This window comes from Punctularia strigosozonata (assembly GCF_000264995.1).
Source record: "Punctularia strigosozonata HHB-11173 SS5 unplaced genomic scaffold PUNSTscaffold_3, whole genome shotgun sequence".
NCBI classification, from domain to species: domain Eukaryota; kingdom Fungi; phylum Basidiomycota; class Agaricomycetes; order Corticiales; family Punctulariaceae; genus Punctularia; species Punctularia strigosozonata.
The window spans coordinates 321751-344084 of NW_006767435.1; the positions used below are offsets into that span (position 1 = coordinate 321751).

The 22334-nt window shown below is 55.6% G+C and overlaps 5 protein-coding genes across 5 annotated transcripts; 3 read left to right on the top strand and 2 right to left on the bottom strand.

Moving 5' to 3' along the window:
• Positions 1–815: 815 nt before the first annotated feature.
• On the bottom strand, positions 816–2554 carry PUNSTDRAFT_63313 (Pkinase-domain-containing protein; the record flags this gene model as incomplete). The annotated part of the gene is made up of 10 exons (XM_007380694.1): positions 816–904; positions 961–1073; positions 1140–1252; positions 1307–1396; positions 1452–1496; positions 1553–1602; positions 1655–1720; positions 1781–2101; positions 2161–2266; positions 2330–2554. Coding segments are annotated over 10 exons (1218 nt in total), but the record flags the coding sequence as incomplete, so codon positions are not given.
• A 2372-nt stretch (positions 2555–4926) lies between these two features.
• PUNSTDRAFT_141666 (glycoside hydrolase) lies at positions 4927–7275 on the top strand. The gene is made up of 17 exons (XM_007380695.1): positions 4927–5070; positions 5137–5160; positions 5211–5310; positions 5361–5378; positions 5435–5544; positions 5600–5625; positions 5681–5766; positions 5824–5872; positions 5938–6034; positions 6087–6128; positions 6194–6260; positions 6320–6420; positions 6465–6498; positions 6553–6620; positions 6683–6813; positions 6867–6951; positions 7014–7275. Exons 1-17 carry the CDS (start codon positions 4990–4992, stop codon positions 7212–7214), a joined length of 1320 nt encoding a protein of 439 aa, XP_007380757.1. The 5' UTR covers positions 4927–4989; the 3' UTR covers positions 7215–7275.
• A 3146-nt stretch (positions 7276–10421) lies between these two features.
• Positions 10422–15227, top strand: PUNSTDRAFT_63254 (adenylate cyclase-like protein; the record flags this gene model as incomplete). The annotated part of the gene is made up of 4 exons (XM_007380696.1): positions 10422–10926; positions 10981–11144; positions 11215–12851; positions 12905–15227. 4 exons carry the CDS (start codon positions 10422–10424, stop codon positions 15225–15227), a joined length of 4629 nt encoding a protein of 1542 aa, XP_007380758.1.
• A 2044-nt stretch (positions 15228–17271) lies between these two features.
• Positions 17272–20044, top strand: PUNSTDRAFT_98298 (HD-domain/PDEase-like protein). The gene is made up of 7 exons (XM_007380697.1): positions 17272–17548; positions 17609–17677; positions 17730–17902; positions 18011–18300; positions 18353–18658; positions 18714–18915; positions 18976–20044. Exons 1-7 carry the CDS (start codon positions 17397–17399, stop codon positions 19818–19820), a joined length of 2037 nt encoding a protein of 678 aa, XP_007380759.1. The 5' UTR covers positions 17272–17396; the 3' UTR covers positions 19821–20044.
• Positions 20045–20590: 546 nt separating this feature from the next.
• On the bottom strand, positions 20591–21574 carry PUNSTDRAFT_62622 (kinase-like protein; the record flags this gene model as incomplete). Its single annotated transcript, XM_007380698.1, has 4 exons — positions 20591–20966; positions 21011–21219; positions 21274–21342; positions 21395–21574. Coding segments are annotated over 4 exons (834 nt in total), but the record flags the coding sequence as incomplete, so codon positions are not given.
• Between the last annotated feature and the right edge of the window lie 760 nt (positions 21575–22334).

Sequence of the window (22334 nt, forward strand, 5' to 3'; positions counted from 1 at the left end):
GCAGGAAGGGCCTAGATGCGTAATGACGAGTGGTTGAACGTTGAACCTTGGTCCTTTCACGCCCTCCGCGCCTTCGCAGAACGCGTCACGCGCCGTGTCGCTATGGGCTCTTCCTCTTCCTCTTCCTCCTCCTTGATCGCCATTGCCTGCTGCTGCGCCCTCGTCCGTGGCGTCCCACCCGCAGCCCGGGTGCTGGGCGGCTTCGCGACTCTCGTGGCAGGGCGCTTAACGTGCCCCGACTGCGCCTGCGGACTGCCTCCACCCCCGCCCGCCTGCTTGCGCTTGTTTCCTGCGGGGGTCGCAGGCACGGAGGGCACGTCTGCGTCCCACCGCGCCGCCGCGTACGCGATCATGTTCTGCGACGGCTGTGGCAGCGCGATCTCCGCGCCCGCCGCTTCCGCGATCACGTGGCTCCGGCGCTGCAGCCGTCCCGTCGCGCCACCTCCTGCGCGAGGCTGCTGCGACTTCGGGAACGCGCCGGGCATGTGCGACATCATGAAGCCCGTCGTCGAGATGGAGCGTGGCGAAGTCGGAATTCCGGTGCGCCGGTCGGGCGTACGCTGGAGAAGGTGCATCCGCCCGAGCTCGTCCGCGGCGCCATCTGGCGCGCCGTCGACGGGCATACTGTCCACCCCGCCGTCGTCCTGGTCGTCGTCGTCGTCTACGATCATCTCGACGTCGACGTCGAAGCCTCCAGCGCTCGAGAAGGATGAGTCCGCCGCGGGCTCGCGATGCTGCGAGTCGCCACCTCCGTTGACGTTGGGGGCCGGCGCGGGGGGCGGTGGCGGGGCCAGGAGCGCGGGCGCGCGCCCTAGGTTGCGGAACCAGCGGTGGTGGCGCGCTTCCGTGAGCGACATGCGATCTGCGGGGTCGGGTCTCAGGAGCCGGCGGACGAAGTCTTCGCCTGTGCGTGCGTGTTAGCGGTTTCGAATCTGGCGATAACTGCGAGCAGCGACGTACAGGCTGAGGTGACGCCGATGTACTTCAGCGTCTCCCAGTCGACGGTACGCGATGCGATGCGGTCCCGGAGCTCGAGCCGCTCGTCCTCGAGGAAGGGGCTGGAGTTGGTCAACCTGTGTCGGGAGAAGGTAACGTCGGTGCATTAGTCAACACGTAAGAGGCAAATCAAGCAAACGTACATGGAGAAGACGATGACGCCGACGGACCAGCTGTCCACGAGGTGGTCGTAGCCTTCGTAGTTCGCCTGCAGCACTACCTCGGGGGCGAGGTAACTTGGCGTGCCACACATGGTCTGAAGTTGTGCGTCAGTATGAAGCCTCGAAAGCACACCGTACGTGGAGCGTACCCGAAGCATCGTCAGGCTGTCGACCGCCTTGGCCAGGCCGAAGTCGGCAACCTTGATGTGTGGTGGATCGTCTTTAGTGAGAAGGATGTTCTACGTGGTAGTGAGATACGGATGCCAGCGACGCGATGAAGGTCGAGATACTGACCTCTGGTTTGAGGTCGCGATGTGCAATGCCTTTGGCGTGAACATACTGCACCGCGAATTTCAGTTGGGGGATGGGTGCTGAAAGCGAACGCCGGCACTTACAGCCAGTGCTTCACAAATCTCCGCAGTCAAGGACCTCGAGACGTCCTCGGCTTAACATCGAGTCAGTCGACAAGCCACAATGTTCAAAACAAGACTTCTTACTCAGGCCCTCATACTTGACGATATAGTCTAGGAGATCACCGCCGTCGACCAGCTCAAGGACAAGGTCTACGCCAGGCGCACATCAGCGTCTACTCGCTTCAATCATCAAAGAGTTCCGAGACTCACTGATGCTAGCATCCTCGATGAACGTCTCCTTGAGCTGGCAGATGTTAGGGTGCGTGAGCTTTTCCATGATCTCGATCTCGCGCTTGAGCTTGCGCAGACGCGAGCCGCTCCCGGCGTTACCGTTGTTGAACGATCCGGGGGTGTGGCTGTTGAGGACCTTGTTCGTGTGGATGACCTTGACCGCGTACCACTTGCCTGTGGAGCGCGAGAGGGCCTTCATGACAGACGCGAACGAGCCGCGGCCGAGCTCGGACCCCATGTCGTATTGCGCCCAGATTCCATCCATGCAGCCGCCGTTGGCGGTGTGACGGTAGATGTAGCCTGCGGAACGCGGTATGAGCGACGGGCAGGCGCGGGTGGCGCGAATGGCTGGAACTCACGGAAGTCCTGATGGGGTTGACTGGACGCCATGGGCGTTCCGAACGCGACTTCGTTGCCTTCGCGCAGAACGCGGTGGTTTCCGCGCCCGATCTTCTCGCCATTGATCTGCGCCACACGACAACGAGTTAGTTACCCAGATCCCCAACGGCATTGACATGCGACACTCACCCAGGTCCCGTTGGTCGAGAGGTCCTGTATCATGACGATCGAGTTGCGGCTGTCCTGGCCGTCCCACCTGAGCTCGCAGTGGCGGGCAGAGATCTTCATGCCGCTGAGGTTAACGCTGTTTTCGCCCGTGCGGCCGATGGTGAACACCGGATTCACGCGGAAAAAGTCAATCCGGGCGACGGCAGGGTTACAAGGCTGAAGGAAGCCCCAGAGGTGAGCGTGCATCTGGCTGTTCTGCGTGCTCTCGGGTTGCTGCGTCGGGGTCTGGGTGTCACCGCCGAGGGGTGGCATCTCGTCGGTGGGCATCGGGAGGACGTTGACGGGCATCGCGGGTGATCTTGACGCGTCTTGGTGTTCTTGATGTAGGTTGGTGTTGTTTTCGAGTGGCGGCTTCTTGAAGCTGCTGGTTGGTGCTTGAGGGTGATTGGAGGCTGGATCTTGGTCCTCGGTCGGGTATTTATATTGAAACCGTTCGATCGATGTTGTGGCCTCTCAAAGAATGGTGGCCTGGTTGTTGGTAACAATGAGATTCCAGAGGCCCAAGATCAAAGAGCCCCGGACAAGGTAGCCCTTGTTCAAGTCAGGGACAAAAACGCGGCGCCACAACTGAAGCGCCCACAGACGCGTTACGCGCACGTGTTCCCCTGATCATCAGTAAGTACTGCCTCTGCCCAACACTCCGGGGTGTGTCCTTGCCTGCTTTTGCGTAGCGCATGTATTCCCTTGTGCATTGCTTTGGTAAGAAACCTTGAAGATTAACCTCCAAAACACTTATGGAATGAAGATACATACGAATACGCGGATGCTGGACACAACTTTCGCCGTTGCCTTGCTCGGAACGTGCGCTTCGTGGCGTCCGTTGATCAATATGCAAAATGTCTTTATGGGAGCCTATCTATTGCACAAACACCGATATTTAGGATCTAAGGCGGGGCAAGGGAGGCTAGCCTATCCCTTCTCTCCTCCCTAGAGTGAGGAATCGGCTGCGTCATATCCCTATCAACGCTCCATTGTCTCGACGATCGAATAAATTTCGCGTCCCTGTGGATTGGAAAACAAATCGACAATAGATCAAGAATTTGATAATTCGAAGTCGCGATCAGAAACATTCGACGCCCATCCGGGAAGACTATTGCAGTGGTGGCCTACTTTCTGGTACTCAGGCCTCCGGCCCCGCCTTTGACACTATGCTTCGCACTGCTCCGCGTCAGCGCTGCGGAGGCCGCATCGGACAACAGGCTTTCGGGCAGTCGAGGCCGCTGCAATACGTATCGGCCCCATCTAACACTCGCTCCTCGCCACCTGGACCACATCATCCGACCCCCCCCCCCCGAGGCGTTACATATCCTCCGCATTATAACAGCTCTTTGCCCTCTCTATCTCCGGTCATAGCACATGGCTGACAGACTTGCTTTTTGCGCTCCGCCGCTTGCCACAAGCCCCCATTGATGCCATTTATTTCGAGCCTCTTGATCTCAGAAGACTAACCGAGCTCCGCAATGGACTACAGACTGTATGCGATCTTCGCCGCGAATATCTCCGGGATGTATGCAGCTCACAGCCGACACTGCGCGTTTTGCTTGGGAGGGATCCGATCGCGTTCCTACGGGATGCGGTGGCTCTGGAGGATTGTACGCCTTATGCGACACCCGCATCCCAACCTCCTCCCGAATCCTACGACGGACGAGACGATGCCGATGTCAAGCCCGGAGTGAATGACCCTGAGGACCCAGATGAGCCTGACTTCGATGAATGTATTGAATAAATTGGTCTCGCGGACTACGACAGGTATGACTTTCGTAACGTGGACTCTGAACGCGACTGTAGTACGACATAGAGTACTGAATGTATTAGATACATTTGCACCAGGTGCGTGGCGGTATATCGGCTTGCGTGGTTCACAAAAGCCGGGAAACACCGGAGTGTATGGCTGTCCCTGTTTATGGACCGTGCCCGGTAATATACCTACCTCGCCTTACGAATCGTGTAACTACGGCTCGGGGGACGCTGGGGTGAGGACCATTATCGACCGCAATACGGAATCCGAGCGCGTAAACCCTATCAGCGCTTCAGCGACCGAGAGCCGTCTGCAGCGCGTGCGGTACGGGACTTCGGTATGGTGCTCCGCTGCTGTTCTGAGCATCTCGTTGTCAAACGATTCTGACCTCATTGCGCAACTACTTCATAGATCAATGGATTTGAGAATCGACCACAATTTTCAGAGCGTGTACTTAGCTGCAATGCACTTGAGTAATGTCAGGCGAGCCGAAAGTGCTCACCGCTAAGTTAGCTCTGCGGAGTTGTACCGTGAAGCCGCACGTGATCCCAGCAGTGTTCAATGTTTGGCTGTACCGTCACAGCAGTCTCAATATTCCGCGCCGTACTGCGCCGTTCACAAATTTCTTAATTTTAACAAGTGTTATAACAAGCCAAGCGAGGATTGGGACGGCGAACCGACCCCCTTCCAGTTCGATCTCCGCCCTGGCGCTCCAGGGCGCTCCGTTCCCCGCGGAAGAAACCTTCGATCACATGACGAGGTGACGTCGAGGGCCAAAGCGCCGGCGGTACCCCGCAGCTGCAGACCGCGACCGCGACCCCGCACTTAAACCCGTAGATCGCGGTCCTCCCTCCGTGCTTGAGCTCGACTATCGCTAGACACCATGCTGAACCTCAGGCTACAGCCTGTCTTGGTGCGGCTGTTTATATATATTGCCGCAGTCTCGGCGGTGAACAACGGTCTGGTCTGTACGTCTTGACTGAGAGACGATGCCGTATGAGCTCACGCCGAGTGTGCGACATGTGCGCAGGCGAGGACGCCTGTCATGGGATGGGTGCGCACTCATGCATTTGCTTATGGGAATGAAGATGACCTTCGAGATAGAACACATGGAATAGGTTCGTCTGCGGGATAAACGAAGAACTCATACTCTCGAGCGCGAAGCTTCTCGTGAGCACGGGGCTGAAGGATGCGGGCTATAACTGTACGCGATACCCCCGTTTGACCGTGCCCGTGTCTTCTAACACCTTCTAGATGTGAACGTTGACGATTGTACGCGTCCTCACTTTCTCTCCATCTGGGCCTCGGAGTCTACAATTGCGTCGCAGGTTGGCATGCGCCTGAGAGAGCCAGCGATGGATCTCCTGCATGGGACCCGAACACATTCCCGAGGGGTATCAAAGCCCTCGCCGATGACGTGCACGACTTGGGCTTGAAGGTGTGTAGCTCGCCCGCCGCTTCGTAGATTGCATATCAAAAGCACAACCTGTCAGTTCGGTATATACAGCTCAGCCGGAACGTGAGCGACACCACAGAGTGACGTTGACTGTCTTTGTCATTCAAATTGCTTCTAGAATGACCTGTCAGCGTCGATTTGGCTCACTAGGCTACGAAGAAATCGACGCGAAGGCATACGCCGAATGGGGCGTTGACCTTCTTAGTGGGTACCGCGTACTTATCTTCGTGTGTCCCCTTCGTAACCGAGCTCCGATTATAGAGTACGATAATTGCTTCAACGACGGCCTCTTCGGAAACGAAACCGTATCGTATCATAGGCAAGATTAGTCCATCAATACTTTGTGACATTACTGTTATTTAATACTCCTTGTAGATATGCCAAGATGGCCAACGCGCTGAACGCAACTGGACGACCCATTGTCTACTCCATGTGCAATTGGGGCCAAGATCTCTCCTGGACATGGGCTGGCGTACGTCACCGAGGCCCGGCATCCTCACACTGAGACTGACCTATCCACACAGAAAATAGCAAACATGTGGCGTATGTCGGGCGACATCTCGGATGTGCGTCGGATGCTCACTTCTTGTCGCGCTCTCCTGGACGTACTGAATGAGACTCATCACACCAGGATTTCGACGGATACGATTCGCGGTGTCCCTGCCTGCAACTGGAAAACTGCACCGAGTTTGGCTACTGTGGGTTTAGATGATGGAGTCATCATGCATCGTCACTGATGACGTCCTGCGGACGGCAGACTGCTCTGCCGTGCGTATACTGGACTGGGCAGCGGCGATGCTCGAATACTCCGAACCCGGAGCATGGAACGACCTCGATATGCTGGAGGCAGGGACTTACGTTATGATCAGAGATTCTGGAATGCTGATCGACTTGACGTGTAGGTCGGGAATGGCGGAATGTCGTACGACGAATACGGTAGGTCCCTCTGCGCGCAATGTAATGTATTGTCTTAATCACCAATATCTCCAGTATCACACTTCTCGCTGTGGGCACTAGTGAAGAGTCCGTTGATTCTGGGGAACGACCTCGCCCAGATGGTGAGATAACATCAAGTCTGTTCAACTTTGAGAAGACTCTGTTGCTGACACGACAACCGTAGTCTGACGAGACGCTGGAGATCATCACGAACGATGCAATTATAGCCGCCAACCAAGATCCTCTCGGTGTCCCTGCTAAACGGGTATGGAAGCGTGACGATCTCGAGCTTTGGGCAGGCCCTCTGCACGACGGGTCAGTCATCGGCTCAACGGCTGTCTTGCGGTACAGCTAACATCTAGCACCAGGTCTACCGTCGTCGCCGTGCTCAACACCGCAGACCACAATCAAACGATCGACCTCGAGTTCAGCGATCTGCCAAGTCACCTCTCCGTAAGCTCGGGCTTCTCAGTCAATCGGACGCTTGAGTGCTGATGCATTCATGCAATTGTTAGGGCACGAAATATACGGCTTACGACCTTTGGCAAAAGGCCGATGACTCGTCTTCGTCGTCCGAGCTCAAAACACGCTGGGGCCGCGTCATCGGCGCGTATGAGGCGTCGATCCCGAGCGTGGAGCTTAAGCTGCACCAGACGAGGGTGTTCAAGATCGTGCCCGAGGATGATGTGCGCAAGTTTGTCGTTCAGGTACAGTGAGCGCTCGACATGTGTCCAATGCTACGAAAAAGAACTCTGTAAAGTAAAATGTAATGCTTCCACAATGTACATCTCACGGTGTCTTGGAGAAAACGCGCTGTGATGTACCCGTCTTGAGGCAGATAGCGTGGCGTACACGGTCGAACGTAGCTGGAACGTCGAACGCACTGCCTTGGCAGGGTTCTCGCCGCCGACTCGCATGGGCAGTGGTCTGTGGTCAGCCAGTCCGCGATTCCATTGGACCGTGTTCTTATGTATCATGGGAGCCGCCGGTCTATTGACGATGTGGGTCTGCCGTAATGTATGCGGACGTGCCTCGATAATGTACGATGTAGATTTTGAAGCTAGACCCTGACAGGAGCGCGCGGAACGACGGACGTGAGAATACACATTGAATCCGAGAGTGCCATTTCGCGCCGATCGTTGTTCGTGTGCGGTGCACGTCAGTACAATCAGACGTCATCAATTTACCGGTGGTCTCGGGCGCCTGTGATGTTGGATAACGAACGATCTCGCAGACAGACGACAACATCAGGGTAACAGGGCCGATAGAAGAATCCTCTGATTTTCTGCAATGATGCATAGACAACCGAACTCAGAGAGCCGGAAGTTTGATGTATATGGACATCTTAAAGATAAGATGAACGTAGAAGCGATCATTGGGTCATAGCACTTGTCCGACTCACGAGGAAACTCCCGTCTTCAGAGACGATACCGTCGCAACAGCATACGGCGGCTCTGTGATCCAATGGATGCTTTGCTCTGTGACGGCGCGGCGAATCTCGACCCCGAGCCGGCATTGTAGTACGAAGAAGACCGTGTGGGATCCTACGCGGCTGTATCTTGGACAACTCTGGCAGTTTGTTCTTCCGGGCTAACAAGAATCGAAGCGGGACGTTGAGCATAATCAAGTCCGGGAGCAGTCGAAAATGGCTGTTTTGTGCACTTGGTGTACCATGCATAACGCCTCAACGACCGATCGCTGCCAGTGGCGTTTTGTACCGGGCATGTCGGTATGGTCAGAATGCATATAGCGCCCACGCTTTCCTGATCTATTATCCTGCGGTGCGCGTAAGTGTCATGGCTACGGTCGATTGATTAATGACTGACAGCATCACCGCGGCACAGTAGAAAACAATGGCACGATATTGGGTTGAGCGGCCTCTGATCCGGGTTTTGGGTGCTGCCAGTCAGCCGTGCGACGTGGTTTGAATACCTGCATCTTGCGTGCATCTGTTCCAGCCATTGCGTGTTCGCTTCGGAAATCAACGTGCGCAGTATCAGACAGAAACGACGTCTCTCATAAATGAGTTTTAGATGCTCTATCACTGTCAATGGTCTCCGTTGGATAGCGTTCCAGGTCTCTGAATGCATTGTATACTTACACGGCCGTCCGACAGACCTGAGTTTCCGAATAGAAGGGTCGACTTCTAGCACAAAATGTCTCGGCAAGCCGCAGAAAAAGCAGAAAATAGGTTTCTTGAGTCGCCTGCTTCCTGGTGCTGAAGACTTCGAGACTAAACCAACTGCATCGCCAAGTCGCATCCGAACTTCCTCGGCTCGAATAGAGTTGCATTTGCGGCGGTATAGTGGTCGGATCCGCCTCCGAAGCCAAAGGTTCACTAAGTGCGAAGTCGCGGAGCGTGTCGACATACCGTCGCAAAGTGGTCAGATTGCCAGCGCAAGCGCAGAAAGAACGACGTCGCAGCCCAAATCTCTGCGACATCGCTACGAGCACTATATCAGCGGAGCCCGGATCGGAGTCGCCCAATCTAGGCCGCATCTCCGCCCAGGCAAGGGTGCACCGCCACCGCGCCGTGCCGGCCCCGGCTTGGGGTCCGCCCTGCGCTCGCCCCTTGTCTTCAGGCTTGGCCCGCTGCGTCCGCCGCCTGGATTTGCTTCCGCTCGCCGTCGCAGATGGCCTCGACGTCGGCGCTGACGCTCGATGTGCCCCCGACCGACTTTGTCTCTGCCTCCGCCATCGCACGTGGGCCAGCCCCCACCACCCCTGGCGATCTCGACACTGCCGACATCGCGCCGTGGTTGGACGAGCCGGTGAGCACATCGTGCGACTTGTGACTTTCGTCTTGGTGTTGATTTGTCGCATGCGGTCTCCAGCCAGCGCCTCCGCCCAAGGAGAAACAACGCTCGTTTGGGTTTACACAAAAGGCCTCATTCGCATCGTTTGCGTCCGGCAGGGGCAGCACATCTGGCGCAGCCGCCCGAGAGCGCGAAAGGGAGCGTGAACGAGACCGACTCGACTCTGCATCTTTCTCGATCAGCTCAACATACCGCCCCTCTAATGGATCAGTGTCCCCCGGCACGCCGTACCTTTCGACCGCCAATCTTGCCTCTTCCTCCCTAACGCTCTCCATACCCCCGCCTGACTCCGTCGCCACCTCCTCCGACCGCGCCGGACGCCCCATTACCAAGAAGGCTTCCGCGATGACGATAGGCTTCAAATCCCTCATCTCTCGTCGCTCGAAATCGCGCCTACGCGGCGGAGCGACTACGACGTCGCCGACGTCCTCCACGCACTCCACGATTCCTCCCGTCCCAGCTTTGCCCTCCCCTACCTCAAACTCTTTCCTCCCGCTCGGTGCGCCGCCGAGTCCTCCTCCAAGCGAACGCCGAGGGTTCAGAGCAAGAAGAAAGAAGCCTGGAGAGAAGGACCGGGAGAAGGACGGAAGGCCAAGCAGTGCAAAGGATAGAGGGCGGGGAAAGGGGGGGACTGGACTCGGAGAGAGTGAATGGGGAACACCGAACGAACCAGAGCTTAGGCTCGACACGAATCTCGACAACATGGAAGGCGTCGTGGATCCTCTAGCTCTCGCCATGGCGCTCCCGAGCGGTTCGGCCGCGCTTACACCACCTTCAAATGGGTTCGGAGAAGGCAGCGTCATCCGGGGAGGCTCTCCTAGGACAAGTCACGACAGGAGTGACGCATATACCTACCGCGACGACGACGACTCTTCCGAGTTCTCCTACGGCCTTCCCAGCGCTGGGCGCTTCCGCGATCCCTGGGCGCCGATGTCCGACAGCTCTTCCTCTCGTCACCGCATTCCGCATCCCTACACACACGCCGATCGCAAGGTATCTCCCAAAACGATCGTTGTCCCGCCCTCGCCCTCCTTACCGTCGCACCCCCGCACGCAGTCCAGTCCCGACGCCCAGACGCCACTAAACGGCGAGGAGCGCCTGGGCCTAATGCAGCTGGAGAACGGGAGCTCTCCGAGCTGGACGGCCCCCGAGAGTTGGTTCGTGGACAGCAGCAAACAGCAGGAGGACGAGGATGCGCTCTTGTGCTCGTCTGATGAGGATGTGACGCATCAGCAGTACCCCGGTGCGCCGCAGAACCGGGAGAAGGAACGGAAGGAGCGCGACAAGGATCGAGAGCGCGATAAGGACCGCGCGGACCGGTATAAGGACCCGCCCAACAGCGGTTTCGATCGCCTCGACCCCGCGTCAGCAGAACGTGAGCGCGAGCGGCGCGAACGGAGGAAGTCTAAGCGTCACTCGCGGCCCCTTCCGCCGTCGGCAAGCCCGTACCAGAGCTACAAGATCAGGATCTACAGGGCGAACAACAGCTATCATGTGGTGTCGATCGCCCCGGTGGTGACTGTCGAGGACCTGGTCCCCACGCTGAACAAGAAACTGCTGCTCGGAGCAGACGTAGAAGCGCATCGGTTGTACATCAAAGAGCGAGGTCGAGGTACGCTGCATGGTTGCAGATAAGTTGCTTCGCCGGATGCTGATGGCCTGATAGAACGCGTCTTGGCTGCGACAGAGCGTCCTGCAAATATCATGCGTAAGCGGCTGCAGCAGGCTGGGTATGACTTTGCGGACCGGCTGGAGACCATGGGCTTGGAGGATCTGAGCTTCTTGATGAAGTTTGTGTACAAGAGCAACTTACTAGGGCCCGCGGTATGTGTCCTTTCTACCCGGTCATCGTCCTAATACGCGCATATATGCTAACATGCGATGCACTCCGTGTGTATAGGAGGAAGATTTGAATCTTGAGAACTTCGAATTTATCGACCTCAATGCGCGTGCGCTGAAGACGGTGCCGATTATCCTATACACACATGCGCCTAGTATCGTCAGCCTGAACCTCTCGCGGAACCCTATGGTTGAGATACCACTAGACTTCGTCCAGTCCTGCACCACCTTAAGGGAACTCAAGCTCTCGAACATGGCTATGAAGAAGGTCCCACAATCCGTCCGGTTCTGCTTGCCGTTGCACCGGCTTGACCTCACCTCTAACCGCATCGGTGACCTCAACGAAGCCGGGCTGGACCAGTTGCCCGAGTTAGTCTCTCTACGGTTGCAGAACAACAAAATGTCGGAGCTGCCGTGGTACTTCGCGCGCATGAGCGGGCTGACTGTTCTCAACATTTCGAACAACAAATTCCGGCGCCTGCCCGCGGTCGTTTGCGAGATGACGGGCCTGCTCGACCTCGACATCTCGTTTAACAGCATCGAGGAGCTACCCGAGGAGCTCGTGCAGCTGCGCAAGCTCGAGCGTTTCGTCATCGTTGGCAACCGCATCACACGTTTCCCTGCGGAGTGCGCCACGCTGGAGAGGCTGAGCGTCCTCGACTGCCGACGGAACGCTATTACCGATTTGAGCACGGTCGCGATGTTGCCTAGCCTAACGCAGCTTCGGGCGGACCACAACGCGATACATGCACTCGAGCTGTGCCTCGGACCGCAGCTTTCCAAACTGGAGGCAGCGAACAACGACATCACGCAGCTAACGCTCATGCCGGGACCGTTAGGGAGCCCGTACAAGCTCACGACGCTCGACGTCTCGCACGCGAAACTTTCTATGCTGGACGAGAATGCTCTATCGCAGCTCATCTCGCTCACGACGCTCAAGCTCGACCACAACTCCTTCCGTGCGATCCCAGAAACGCTCGGCAATCTCGCGCAGCTTACGACTTTCTCTTGCTCAAACAACCAGCTCGATGCGCTCCCGAGCACGATCGGGCAGCTGCAACGGCTTGAGACACTGAATGTGAACAGCAACAGTCTCACTGAGCTGCCAGCAGAGCTGTGGAATTGCGCGAGCCTGCTCGTGCTGAACGCGACGAGTAATCTACTGGAGACGTGGCATGACCCGCCGCTGCAGACGCTCCCGGCTGTCGCACCACCGCCGACCCTTACCGTCACTCACGTGGCAACTGAGCATGGCATATATGGCGATCGCAAATTGTCGACCGCAGACTCGATAGCGTCCCAGAAGGATCGAAACCGGCTCCTTCCCCCACTTGCGCACTCGCTCGAGAAGCTCTATCTCGGCGAGAACCGGCTCACGGACGACGTGCTCATCCCGCTCACCATCCTCCGCGAGCTCAAGGTGCTCAACTTGTCGTTCAACCTGATCCAGGACCTGCCACCGTCCTTCTTCCGCAACCTGTCTAATCTAGAGGAGCTGTACTTGAGCGGGAACAAGCTCAGCGCGATCCCGACTGAGGATCTGCACAAGCTCACGAAGTTGACGACGCTGTTTTTAAACGGGAACAAGCTTCAGAGTTTACCGCAAGAGCTGGCTAAGTTGACGAGTCTGCAGGTGTTGGATGTGGGAAGCAACGTGCTGAAGTACAATATCATGAACTGGGAGTTTGATTGGAACTGGTATCACCAATTCACTTCTCATAATCACCTCCGGATACTGATATCATGTGCAGGAACTTCAACGCGGGTCTGCGGTATCTCAACCTGTCCGGGAATAAGCGACTGGTGATCAAACCCGACACATCGAGCCGCGGTCACTCCCTCGACCGAGATCAGCGGCGCGTACTCGCCGACTTCTCCGCCCTCACTCAGTTGCGGGTCCTCGGCCTTATGGACGTCACTACGACGTTTTTGCCCAACATCCCTGACGAAGGAGAAGAACGACGCATTCGAACCTCGTCGTCCGAGGTTAACCGCATGGGCTACGGCATCGCTGACTTCCTCGGGATGACGGACCACCAACTGACGATGGTCGACCTCGTTAAGCCCGAGTTTCGCGAGCGACCGAACGAGGCCGTCTTCGCCATGTTCGGGCGGGCGCAGCCGCACACGAGCAATAACAAGCTCAGCAAGTGGCTCGGCGACAATTTCGTGCAAGTCTTCAGTAACATGCTCAAGGACCTCGACCAGGAGCAGGGCGAAGGCGCGGAACACGCATTGCGTAGAACGTTCCTGAAGCTGAATAAATACATGTACGACTATCTACTTAGCCAGGCCGCCTCCCAGCGCAAGTCAAGTCAGGCCAGCGCATCGACGAACGCGACGAATCTTCGGGACTACACGCTAATTCGGAGCGGTGCCGCCGGGATAGTGCTCTATTTCGTGGATAAGACGATGTACGTGGCCAACGCGGGCAACGCCCTCGCCGTCGTTTCCCGACAGGGCGATGCACGTCCAGTTTCAAGGAAGCACGATCCGTTCGACCGTGACGAAGCTGCCCGGATCCGCGCGGCGGAGGGATTCATAACGCCGAGGGGCCTTGTCAACGACGAGATTGACGTCTCTCGTGGTTTCGGGTTCTATCACCTCCTCCCTGTCGTTAACCCTCGCCCGGACATATGCGCCTATGAACTCTCCCCTCTGGACGAGTTCGTCATCGTGGGCAATCGCGGCTTGTGGGACTACGTCTCGTATCAGACCGCTGTGGATATCGCTCGTACTGAACGCGCGGATCCCATGATCGCTGCCCAGAAGTTGCGAGACTTTGCCATCAGCTACGGCTCTGAGGGCAGCACGATGATCATGGTCATCTCTGTCGGCGATCTCTTCAAGGATACCACGCGCCCGCGTCAGGCAACCCTGGATTCGATCATCGACCCACAGGATTATCCTATGTACCGCCGCGTCCGAAGAGGGGATATCTTCGACCTCAGCATCAACCGCCTGGACCCAGAGGTGCCGCCTCCTGTGGGCCACGTCGCCATCGCGTTCACCGACATCCGGAACTCGACCCATCTCTGGGAAGTCAATTCTGGCATGCCCACGGCGATGCGACTACACAACAACCTACTCCGTCGCCTGTTGCGGTTCTGCGGCGGCTACGAAGTCAAAACGGAAGGTGACGCATTCATGTGCTCCTTCCCGACATCGCTTGCCGCGCTATGGTGGTGCCTTTCCGTGCAAAGCCAACTTCTGGACCAAGCTTGGCCACTGGAGATCCTTGAGTGCGAAGATGGGCAGGAGATCAAGGATAACGAAGGCCGAACAATCGCGAAGGGGCTGTCCGTCCGTATGGGCATACACTGTGGCTACCCCGCTTGCGAACCCGACCCAGTCACGCATCGGATGGACTACTTTGGCTCCATGGTGAACAAGGCCGCTCGAGTGAACGGCAGTGCGGCGGGTGGTCAGATCGCCGTTAGCACCGACGTCATCCGCGAGATTCATGCAAGTATTCACCGGACCGAGCCAGCCACAGAACACTCCCATCGCCAGCCACAGCAAGCCATCGATGCCATCAATCGGATCGGCATCAAGCTATTCGAGAAGGGCGAGGTGAAGCTCAAGGGCATTGAGCTCCCGGAGCGACTCGCTATCGTCTACCCCGCGGAGCTCGCGGGCCGCGAGGAGCTCGAGCAAACTTCGGAGGCCTCGAAGGTTTCGGCATCCCGCGTTCAGTTCAGCGTGGAACAGATTCGTGAACTCGCCGCGCTGTGCATCCGGCTCGAAACGCTGACCACCTCCCGCGTCCTGCGCCCGCACCCCACGAGCAACCGTGGAACTGAGGCCGACGCGGCTGACTCTGACTCTGTCTTCGTTCATTGCGACCCAAACCTCCTTCTACCTGCCATTAGTGACAAGGCCACTGACACCGACCTCAAAATGCTGTTGGTATCCCTTTCCATTCGGATTGAGAACGCATTGGCGACTTTGGCTCTCAAGTACATCAGAGAAAGTGTCGCCGGACCCACTGTTATTTCCGCCCTGCAAACCAGTGGTTTGGATGACAAGACGCTCTCGCTGCTCAGAACTTTATGTACCTCGTCTCTCGTCTAGGTGTATATATGCGCTCATCTTTTTCTACCTCGTTTCTTTCTCTGCTCCTCATTGGCAAGTAACTTATTGAATTGGTTGCACAACGTCGTCTTTCCTTGGTCATTTGCGGATGTAACGTAGACAGGTAGTCGTGTTGTCGATGGTTTGTATGCAAGTGTACTAGTCGGTTCAAGTTCAGGACCCCGCGCAGGTGCTAGGTAGTCTTGCTTATGCTCGTGCCGTCATCCAAGGTGCACTTCGCGTGGCATCTGTGTTCACCTGTACCATGTGTTCACTGATCGTTGACACTTCATTTGAGTGAACGCCGCAAGATATATGTAGTTACGTTACAAAATTGCTTCTGAAAGGGACCGACTACCCTTGATGTCTCAGAGGGACACACATGGCAGGAACAGCACATTTGAGATCGAGAGGCATCTGAATGGATACTTACTCAACACTCGCTCTCGCGCCTGCGGCACCTGTGAGGGAGACTGACGGCGGAATGATCTTCCAGCGAGGGCGTTGGAAATTCTTCAGCAATCGGTTCCCTCGCATTCAACGATTATGTACTGTGTCGAACCTTAGTGGACATAATGTCCATGACCATAAGATCCTGGCTGATAAGCCATACCGACACACCCGGGCTACTTATCTTCGCTGTTTGGATCTGTGAAGAACGCTGTGGCGGTGGCGTTGTGGCAGAAATTTCCAAGAAAGTCGAGGCCAATGCCAGCAGAGTACTTAGCTAAGGACCCTGTATGTTCGTTCTCCATGTCTCTTAGGCCTCGCCGGATACACCGAAGTTATCACTAATGGGTAAACAACATACCACCGGTACGGTACGATCGACGCCTCTCAGAATCGCATTATCGCTGATCCCCAGTAGAGATTGCGATATCAGTTTTGGGTAACTCGGCCAGCAGGTGTAGGAAATTGCCGGAGCTTCGTATGTGCAATGCAGGACCTTCCTGTTCAGCGCGCAGACTTCGGATAGTCCGCATTGCGCAGCTGCCTTCCACGAACCATCTTGTTCGGACTCTGCTTGACGTATGATGGATCATACCTGGTACTACTTCAGCCGAGTAAGGGAAGATAATGCTGAAGTTGGATAGCGCAGGTGCCATGACCGCCAAGTCGTGAGATTTCGTTCGTGTGTACCGGAGACATCCTCGGCTGTATTCAACAACATCAGCACGATGTATCCGGGAAAGAAATATATGGCTTATGCACGAGTTTTGACAACACCGTGTTATCCTCCGAAGCCATCAGCGTTTGTATTGAGGATTCTGTTCTTGCCAGAGAGATCCGTAGAGAAATTCCATGCTTAACGGTCACTCGTCTTGGCATGATTGATCCCATACAATCCAGGTGAATAAAAGTGCCTGCTTGTCGCTGGCTCAACAAGGCAAATGCAGTAAACAGCGGTAGCCATGAGGTGAGATGCCTGCCCCAGCACCACTTGCGGCACTTACCACTGGGTTCTTCGCCACGCGAAAGGAAGGAAGCCCGAAGATTGGGCCCAACAGAATGGCGATCGCGCCCTCGTGCTGGACTGCTGCGCTGTCGCCGGAACGAACCTTCTGCTCCTGAAGGAATATAGCCAAGTCTCACTGAAGCATCGTTCGTGCAGGACTCCAGATCAAACTGTATTCAGATGCGCCGCTGGTGGCACAATATCCTATTGATCGTGATTCTACCCGAGAAGAGCAGATATGGTTTCCCGTTTCATCTCTGGGAACCTAAACAGCCGGAGCCGACACGTAGACGTTACTCACCGTTGCCCATGACGGAGAGAATCAGTACACGAGGGTGCAATGTTCACGAGATGTTCAGCGGCAAGAACGACGCATGACAAGCACCGCGAATGAACGAGTATCCCGACTCTGTATTTTGTTGTCTACAGAGGCCGCTTTGCCTTCGTTTTGTGAACATTATCGTGGAAGGCGACCATGGAGTCCGGCCCAAAGACGTCGCAGTCTGAAAGCCACGCGGAAACAAGCTGGGGAAGGCTTCGAGGCGGAGTTCAAACCGGTTCTCACGTGGAGGCTTAACCTCTTTGCACCCTCCAGCCTGTACTGTCGTCGGCTTGCCCCTCTCCTGCCCCCATCTTAGAATCCGGCTGCGTGAAAGTGAACTTGTACTTACACCTCAAGGCCTTGCGATCTATCCCGGAGGGCTAGTTTCACCATGTGTAGGCTGCACCCCCCGACACAGCCTGGGAATGGCGTTCATGGGAGGAGGCGGAGCGTCGACGTCGGGGGCCTGTCGCTCGCGATGCAGGGAGAGGGCTACGGGCACGGATGGGGAGGCTGGGAGGAAAATGAGATTGGGGAGGTCCGGTGCGCATCGTAAAGACATGAATCACGATAAATATTGACGCCTGGTCTTGCACGAAACAGCTACGCGGAATTACTGAGCGATATGTATACAGCTACTAGAAATGCCGCCACTGGTCAGGATATTGATGTGTACGTGTGATATTGGATTGCTAGCTCGCAGCTGACGGACTGATTTCACTAGGCCGCCATTGGAGATATCAGACGAGACCAGGAATCACCTCATACGGTTACTCGACAAATGGGATTTTGAACCGCATAAACTTTCCGAAGAAGAAATGGTCGCTTGTAGCCTTATCTTGTTCGAGGCATTGCTCCGCGTGGAGGGTATGCGTGATACCATTGGTGTATCAATGGGTGAGTCGCATATTGCTTCTCTTTTCTGCCTCACGTCCAATGCACCACGCACCCGGAGGTCATTATTAGACGCTTAAACATATCTTGTTGCTTACGCTATTAATGCAGATGAACTGTCTTCTTTTCTCTCTCACCTCAGGCGCGTCTATCGCACGCAGAACTCCTATCATAACTTCCAACACGCACTGGACGTCCTTCAAGCTACGCACATGTTCCTCAGCTCTGCAAACATCATCCCTCATGTATCAATACTCCTATCTGACGAACACCAATGGCAACCTACGAAGACTCGCCTCAACTGTCACTTATCGAAGTTAACGAATCACGATCTTTTGGCGCTATATCTGGCGGCAATAGGACATGACGTTGGACATCCGGGATATTCGAACGCATTTCTGGTAGCAAAACTTCCGCCTGTCACCTATCACTAGTTGCTGACGTTTGGTACAGAGAAACGCCAAAGCTCCGTTATCAGAGGTGTATGATGGTAAATCTGCCCTGGAGAATCTCCACTGCGCTCTACTTTTGCCTATCATGCGCCGCCATGGCCTAGGCCATCTCTTGGACCATCCCGCCTCTGGGTCGTATTTCCGTGAATTGCTGCTGAAAACGGTGCTTGCAACGGATATGAGCGTCCACGGTGATTTCATGCGACGGTTCAAGCAACTCTCTGATGGCGATTTGCACGTTAACGAGCAAGAAGAGAAGATTCTGATTTGCCAAGCTGTGGTGAAATGCGCTGACATCAGCAATCCTGTGAGTCCGTCATTATCAGTGCTTGGCCTGGTTCGTTGATGCGTTATCATTATAGTGCCGGCCAGTCTTGGTATCCCAACATTGGGCGGCAGCCCTGGGGATGGAATGGACGAATCAAGCCATGCTCGAGAAACAGCTTGACCTTCCAAAAACAGTTTCCCCTGCCGAGGACCCTCTCATGGAGGCCAAGTCGCAGGTCTTCTTCATCGACACATTCGCTCTGCCGCTTTTCACGCTTTTCTCCGACACTTTGCCTGGTTCGTCCTTGCTAGTTAAGTTGTGGCAGAGAAAGAAGGCTGATGTTCTCTGTTCATCAGATATGGATCCCTACACTCGAAATTGTGCGGAAAACCTTGCATTCTGGCGTGCGAGATGTTCAGCGTTGTCGTCGGCACCTCGAATTGCCGAACCATCTCCCGCGACACCTTCACCCAACGCAGGAGTTAAACTCCGACCTCCTTCTCCTGCTCCCTCCGTCGCCTCCGTCTCGGAGGAGTTCCTGAACGCCTTCCCTCTGGCTCTCCCCACTGTACTATTTTCACCGCCCGATGAGGAGCTCGAGTCGTCGAACTCCGCTCGTTCCCGCTCTCCCAGTCCGAGCCGGACCCCCGTCAGCACGACGTCGGAACCGACCTACCTTCGCGCACGCACCCCTTCGCCTACGCCTTCCATGCCAGGTGCCTGGCCTTCTACGCCTCCGGGAACACCACCTCTCTCTCCTGATTCACCGCGTACCCAAACTCCTCGCTCGGACACCTTCTCTTTCCCGGCTGTCCATCTGCGGACGATCAGCGTGTCGAGCTCGGCCAGCGTCGCGTCTCACGGCACATCACATAGCGGCCTGACGTCAGGCGGAAACGCTGCGATACGAACTGCGAACGACATGGGTCTCCGAACGAAGCAAAGCCTCAAGAACTTCCACCGATATCGTAACTCGTGGAGCGCTTCACGTTTCCTCGACTCCGAGCCTGGTCCAACTTTGCCCGCGCTCAATACCAAGGATAGCAAGGCTCCCTGCGAAGGGGTGCCTCCGAACCACTTCGACGGGGGAGAACCTCCTGTAACGAACACGTGCTTTCCCGTCGTCGCCGCACCCCCGCTGTCGCTCGAGACCGGATTGAGGTCGACTCCGCCGACAAGAATCACCACTGCGTCAGGATAGCAGGATCTGTCCTTCCCGTGGTGCGAGGTTTCTGTACATAGATTCTTGCCTATATTTTATTTCCCGTTTTCCCGTGCTTTCGGCGTTGCCTCGGTGTTTCCTCTCTCTGCCAAGAATGTATCTTGAATACCCGGCTTGCAACATCACTGTAGTAGAAACGGACGGGTGCTGCGTACCCATGTGCATCTTGTATCAATGAATAACGGCTCGGTCGGTGATTGAATCAAAATGGATCTATTCTGTAACGCGTATTGATGGTCGCGCGGGGCCTTTGAAGACGTTCAACCAGTAAACGATTGCAGCAAAGGAGGTTACAACGAGACGCATCGTAGCAACGTAGGCTGTCACGACATGTCCTCGTCTTCAGACGATGTTGCCTCCGATAAATCACCCTCGAATGGATCCTGTATGGCTTTACTTTCGGACGCAGTGGCAGGAGCCTTTGGAACGTGCATGATAGCGTTCTTTTCGACACCATTTCGGGGGTTTGAGGGTGAACTGCGTGCCCTAGATTGAGGCGCCAATTGAGGTATGAGCCCCCCGGCATCTTCATCCTCGTGGTCAGTGGTAAGATCGCTATCGCTCGATTCGACCTGCCCAACCAGTCAGCGCGTGGTAGATCTCGATATCATCAAACAGCAACAAGAAGACGTACCCCACTAAGAGGTGAAAGGCTTCGCAGTTTCTTGGGAGTGACAGGACCCAGGAGAGCTGCTCGCAAGACGCGTGATTTACCGAGCTGGGAAGTAGTATGTAAGATCGTCGTTCACCTATATACAAGAATTCGACATTACCCGTGAAGGCGGGGGGCGCTTACGCGTGATTTCGACACAGTCAATTATCCACCTGGATCTGCGTTGGACGGGAGCCGTCTGGGTTCGTTGATGCTCATACTGAGATTGAAACCTCGTCTTGTACAAACGAGGCGCTTGCATGCATGAAAGTAACGAAGCTGCAGATGGGCGCTGGTCTGGGTTTTCCAACCAACAGGAAACCAGAATGCCCCAGAAGTTCTCGGCGTAGACGTGCATTGGGAAGAGATCCTCAGCGGGCCGAGTGGGCCGAGCTCCCCGAGCCACTTCGAAGACAACGGACACGTCCCGGCGTATTTCAGCGAATGGCTTGTGCAGAGTTATCATCCAGAACCTCGGATTGAGTGACCGCGATATGACGATTGGAGTCGGGGTCACCGTACCTCATAGAATAAGCATCCGAGCGAATAAACGTCGCTGGCGGTGGTTCTGCGTACGTGCTCCCAAGCAGATTGCAGCTCAGGTGCCATCCATCTGGGATTTCCAGTGCAACTCGAGGATGCATCTCCGCCATATTGCTCGACGAAAGAGATCAAGCCGAAGTCGGACACCACGGCCTGTTCTGTGGAGTCGACGAATACGTTGCACTATGACTTCCATCTCAGCGGGCAAGTTCTTGCGTATGCCAACGCATGAGTTACCGCTCGGAGATCACCGTGTATCAATTTGTTCTCGTGAAGATAGCAAACACCTTGCATAACCTCGATGCACTAAATCAACATTGTTAGAAGAGTGTGCAGTCGAGGATACACACCTACGTACTAGTCGCATCCGATCGACATTGTGAGGCCCCGAACGTCGGATGTAGTCCAACAGAGTACCATTGAGCATTAGTGGGGAGACCATGCACATATGCGGCTCGAAGGAATCTGTGTCAATCCCCAACAAGGGCAATATATGCGGGTGCTTCAGTTGCCGCCAAAAGAGAGCTTCACGAGCAAGTTTCTGAGCAAAAAGTCAGAAGGGGGAGCACCACCGCACTGTATAGCAGATATTACCTTACGAACCGTCTCCATGCTGCCATCGTGCGCGACGAGACGAAGCCTCTTGAGGGCCACTGGCTGTCCCTCGTATTCCGTGCCAAAGACATCCGCAAATGCTCCAGAGGTGCACGCCGGCATATCAATGCGTGACGTGTCATGTATGAGGCAGACTCTCTTCAAAAACAAGGAGGAGGGTGTCATATCGCTATCATTGGAGAGTCGAAGGAGAACCGAATAAGCTTGTGCCCTAAAAGACTCATATTGGTGTCGTAGATCGGCCAATGCTTCTCCGTCTGCATAATGACGGAATGGACCTGAACAATCGAGAAACTACAACGAATCAGCTCGCTCACTAAACGTGAAGTCATCATCATCTACCTCTTGAAGCAGATTCATAAAGCTATTGGCATCATCAGCTCTGAGTTGATAAATCCTCGCACGAAGGTGTTCTGTCGTGACACAGTCATGTAGCTCTCGGCAAACTCGTACTTCATCCTGGTTCATGGCGGACGTGACCCTCTCGTCTTCAAATAAGCCTAGGTGGTAGCACAGCTAACGATGCGCATGAGAATAACGACAATGAAATCTTGTGTATGCTGACCGATGCTAACCACGCCACCAGGGCACGGAAGGACACGAGTTGTCGAAGGGCGTCCGCTATTGAGTACGTCCGGCAGATATCCTCTAGCTCAGAAGCATATCTATTGGCATAACTCATG

What these genes read in the sequence shown, in the direction of transcription:
- PUNSTDRAFT_98298 (XM_007380697.1), top strand. Translation starts at nt 17,397, where the DNA reads ATGTGTAGGCTGCACCCCCCGACACAGCCTGGGAATGGCGTTCATGGG. An exon ending in AATGAGATTGGGGAGGTCCG is followed by an intron (nt 17,549 to 17,608) that starts GTGCGCATCGTA and finishes TGCACGAAACAG; the next exon opens with CTACGCGGAATTACTGAGCG. An exon ending in GATATTCGAACGCATTTCTG is followed by an intron (nt 18,301 to 18,352) that starts GTAGCAAAACTT and finishes CGTTTGGTACAG; the next exon opens with AGAAACGCCAAAGCTCCGTT.
- PUNSTDRAFT_141666 (XM_007380695.1), top strand. Translation starts at nt 4,990, where the DNA reads ATGCTGAACCTCAGGCTACAGCCTGTCTTGGTGCGGCTGTTTATATAT. An exon ending in TGCTGGAGGCAGGGACTTAC is followed by an intron (nt 6,421 to 6,464) that starts GTTATGATCAGA and finishes CTTGACGTGTAG; the next exon opens with GTCGGGAATGGCGGAATGTC. An exon ending in GGAACGACCTCGCCCAGATG is followed by an intron (nt 6,621 to 6,682) that starts GTGAGATAACAT and finishes CGACAACCGTAG; the next exon opens with TCTGACGAGACGCTGGAGAT.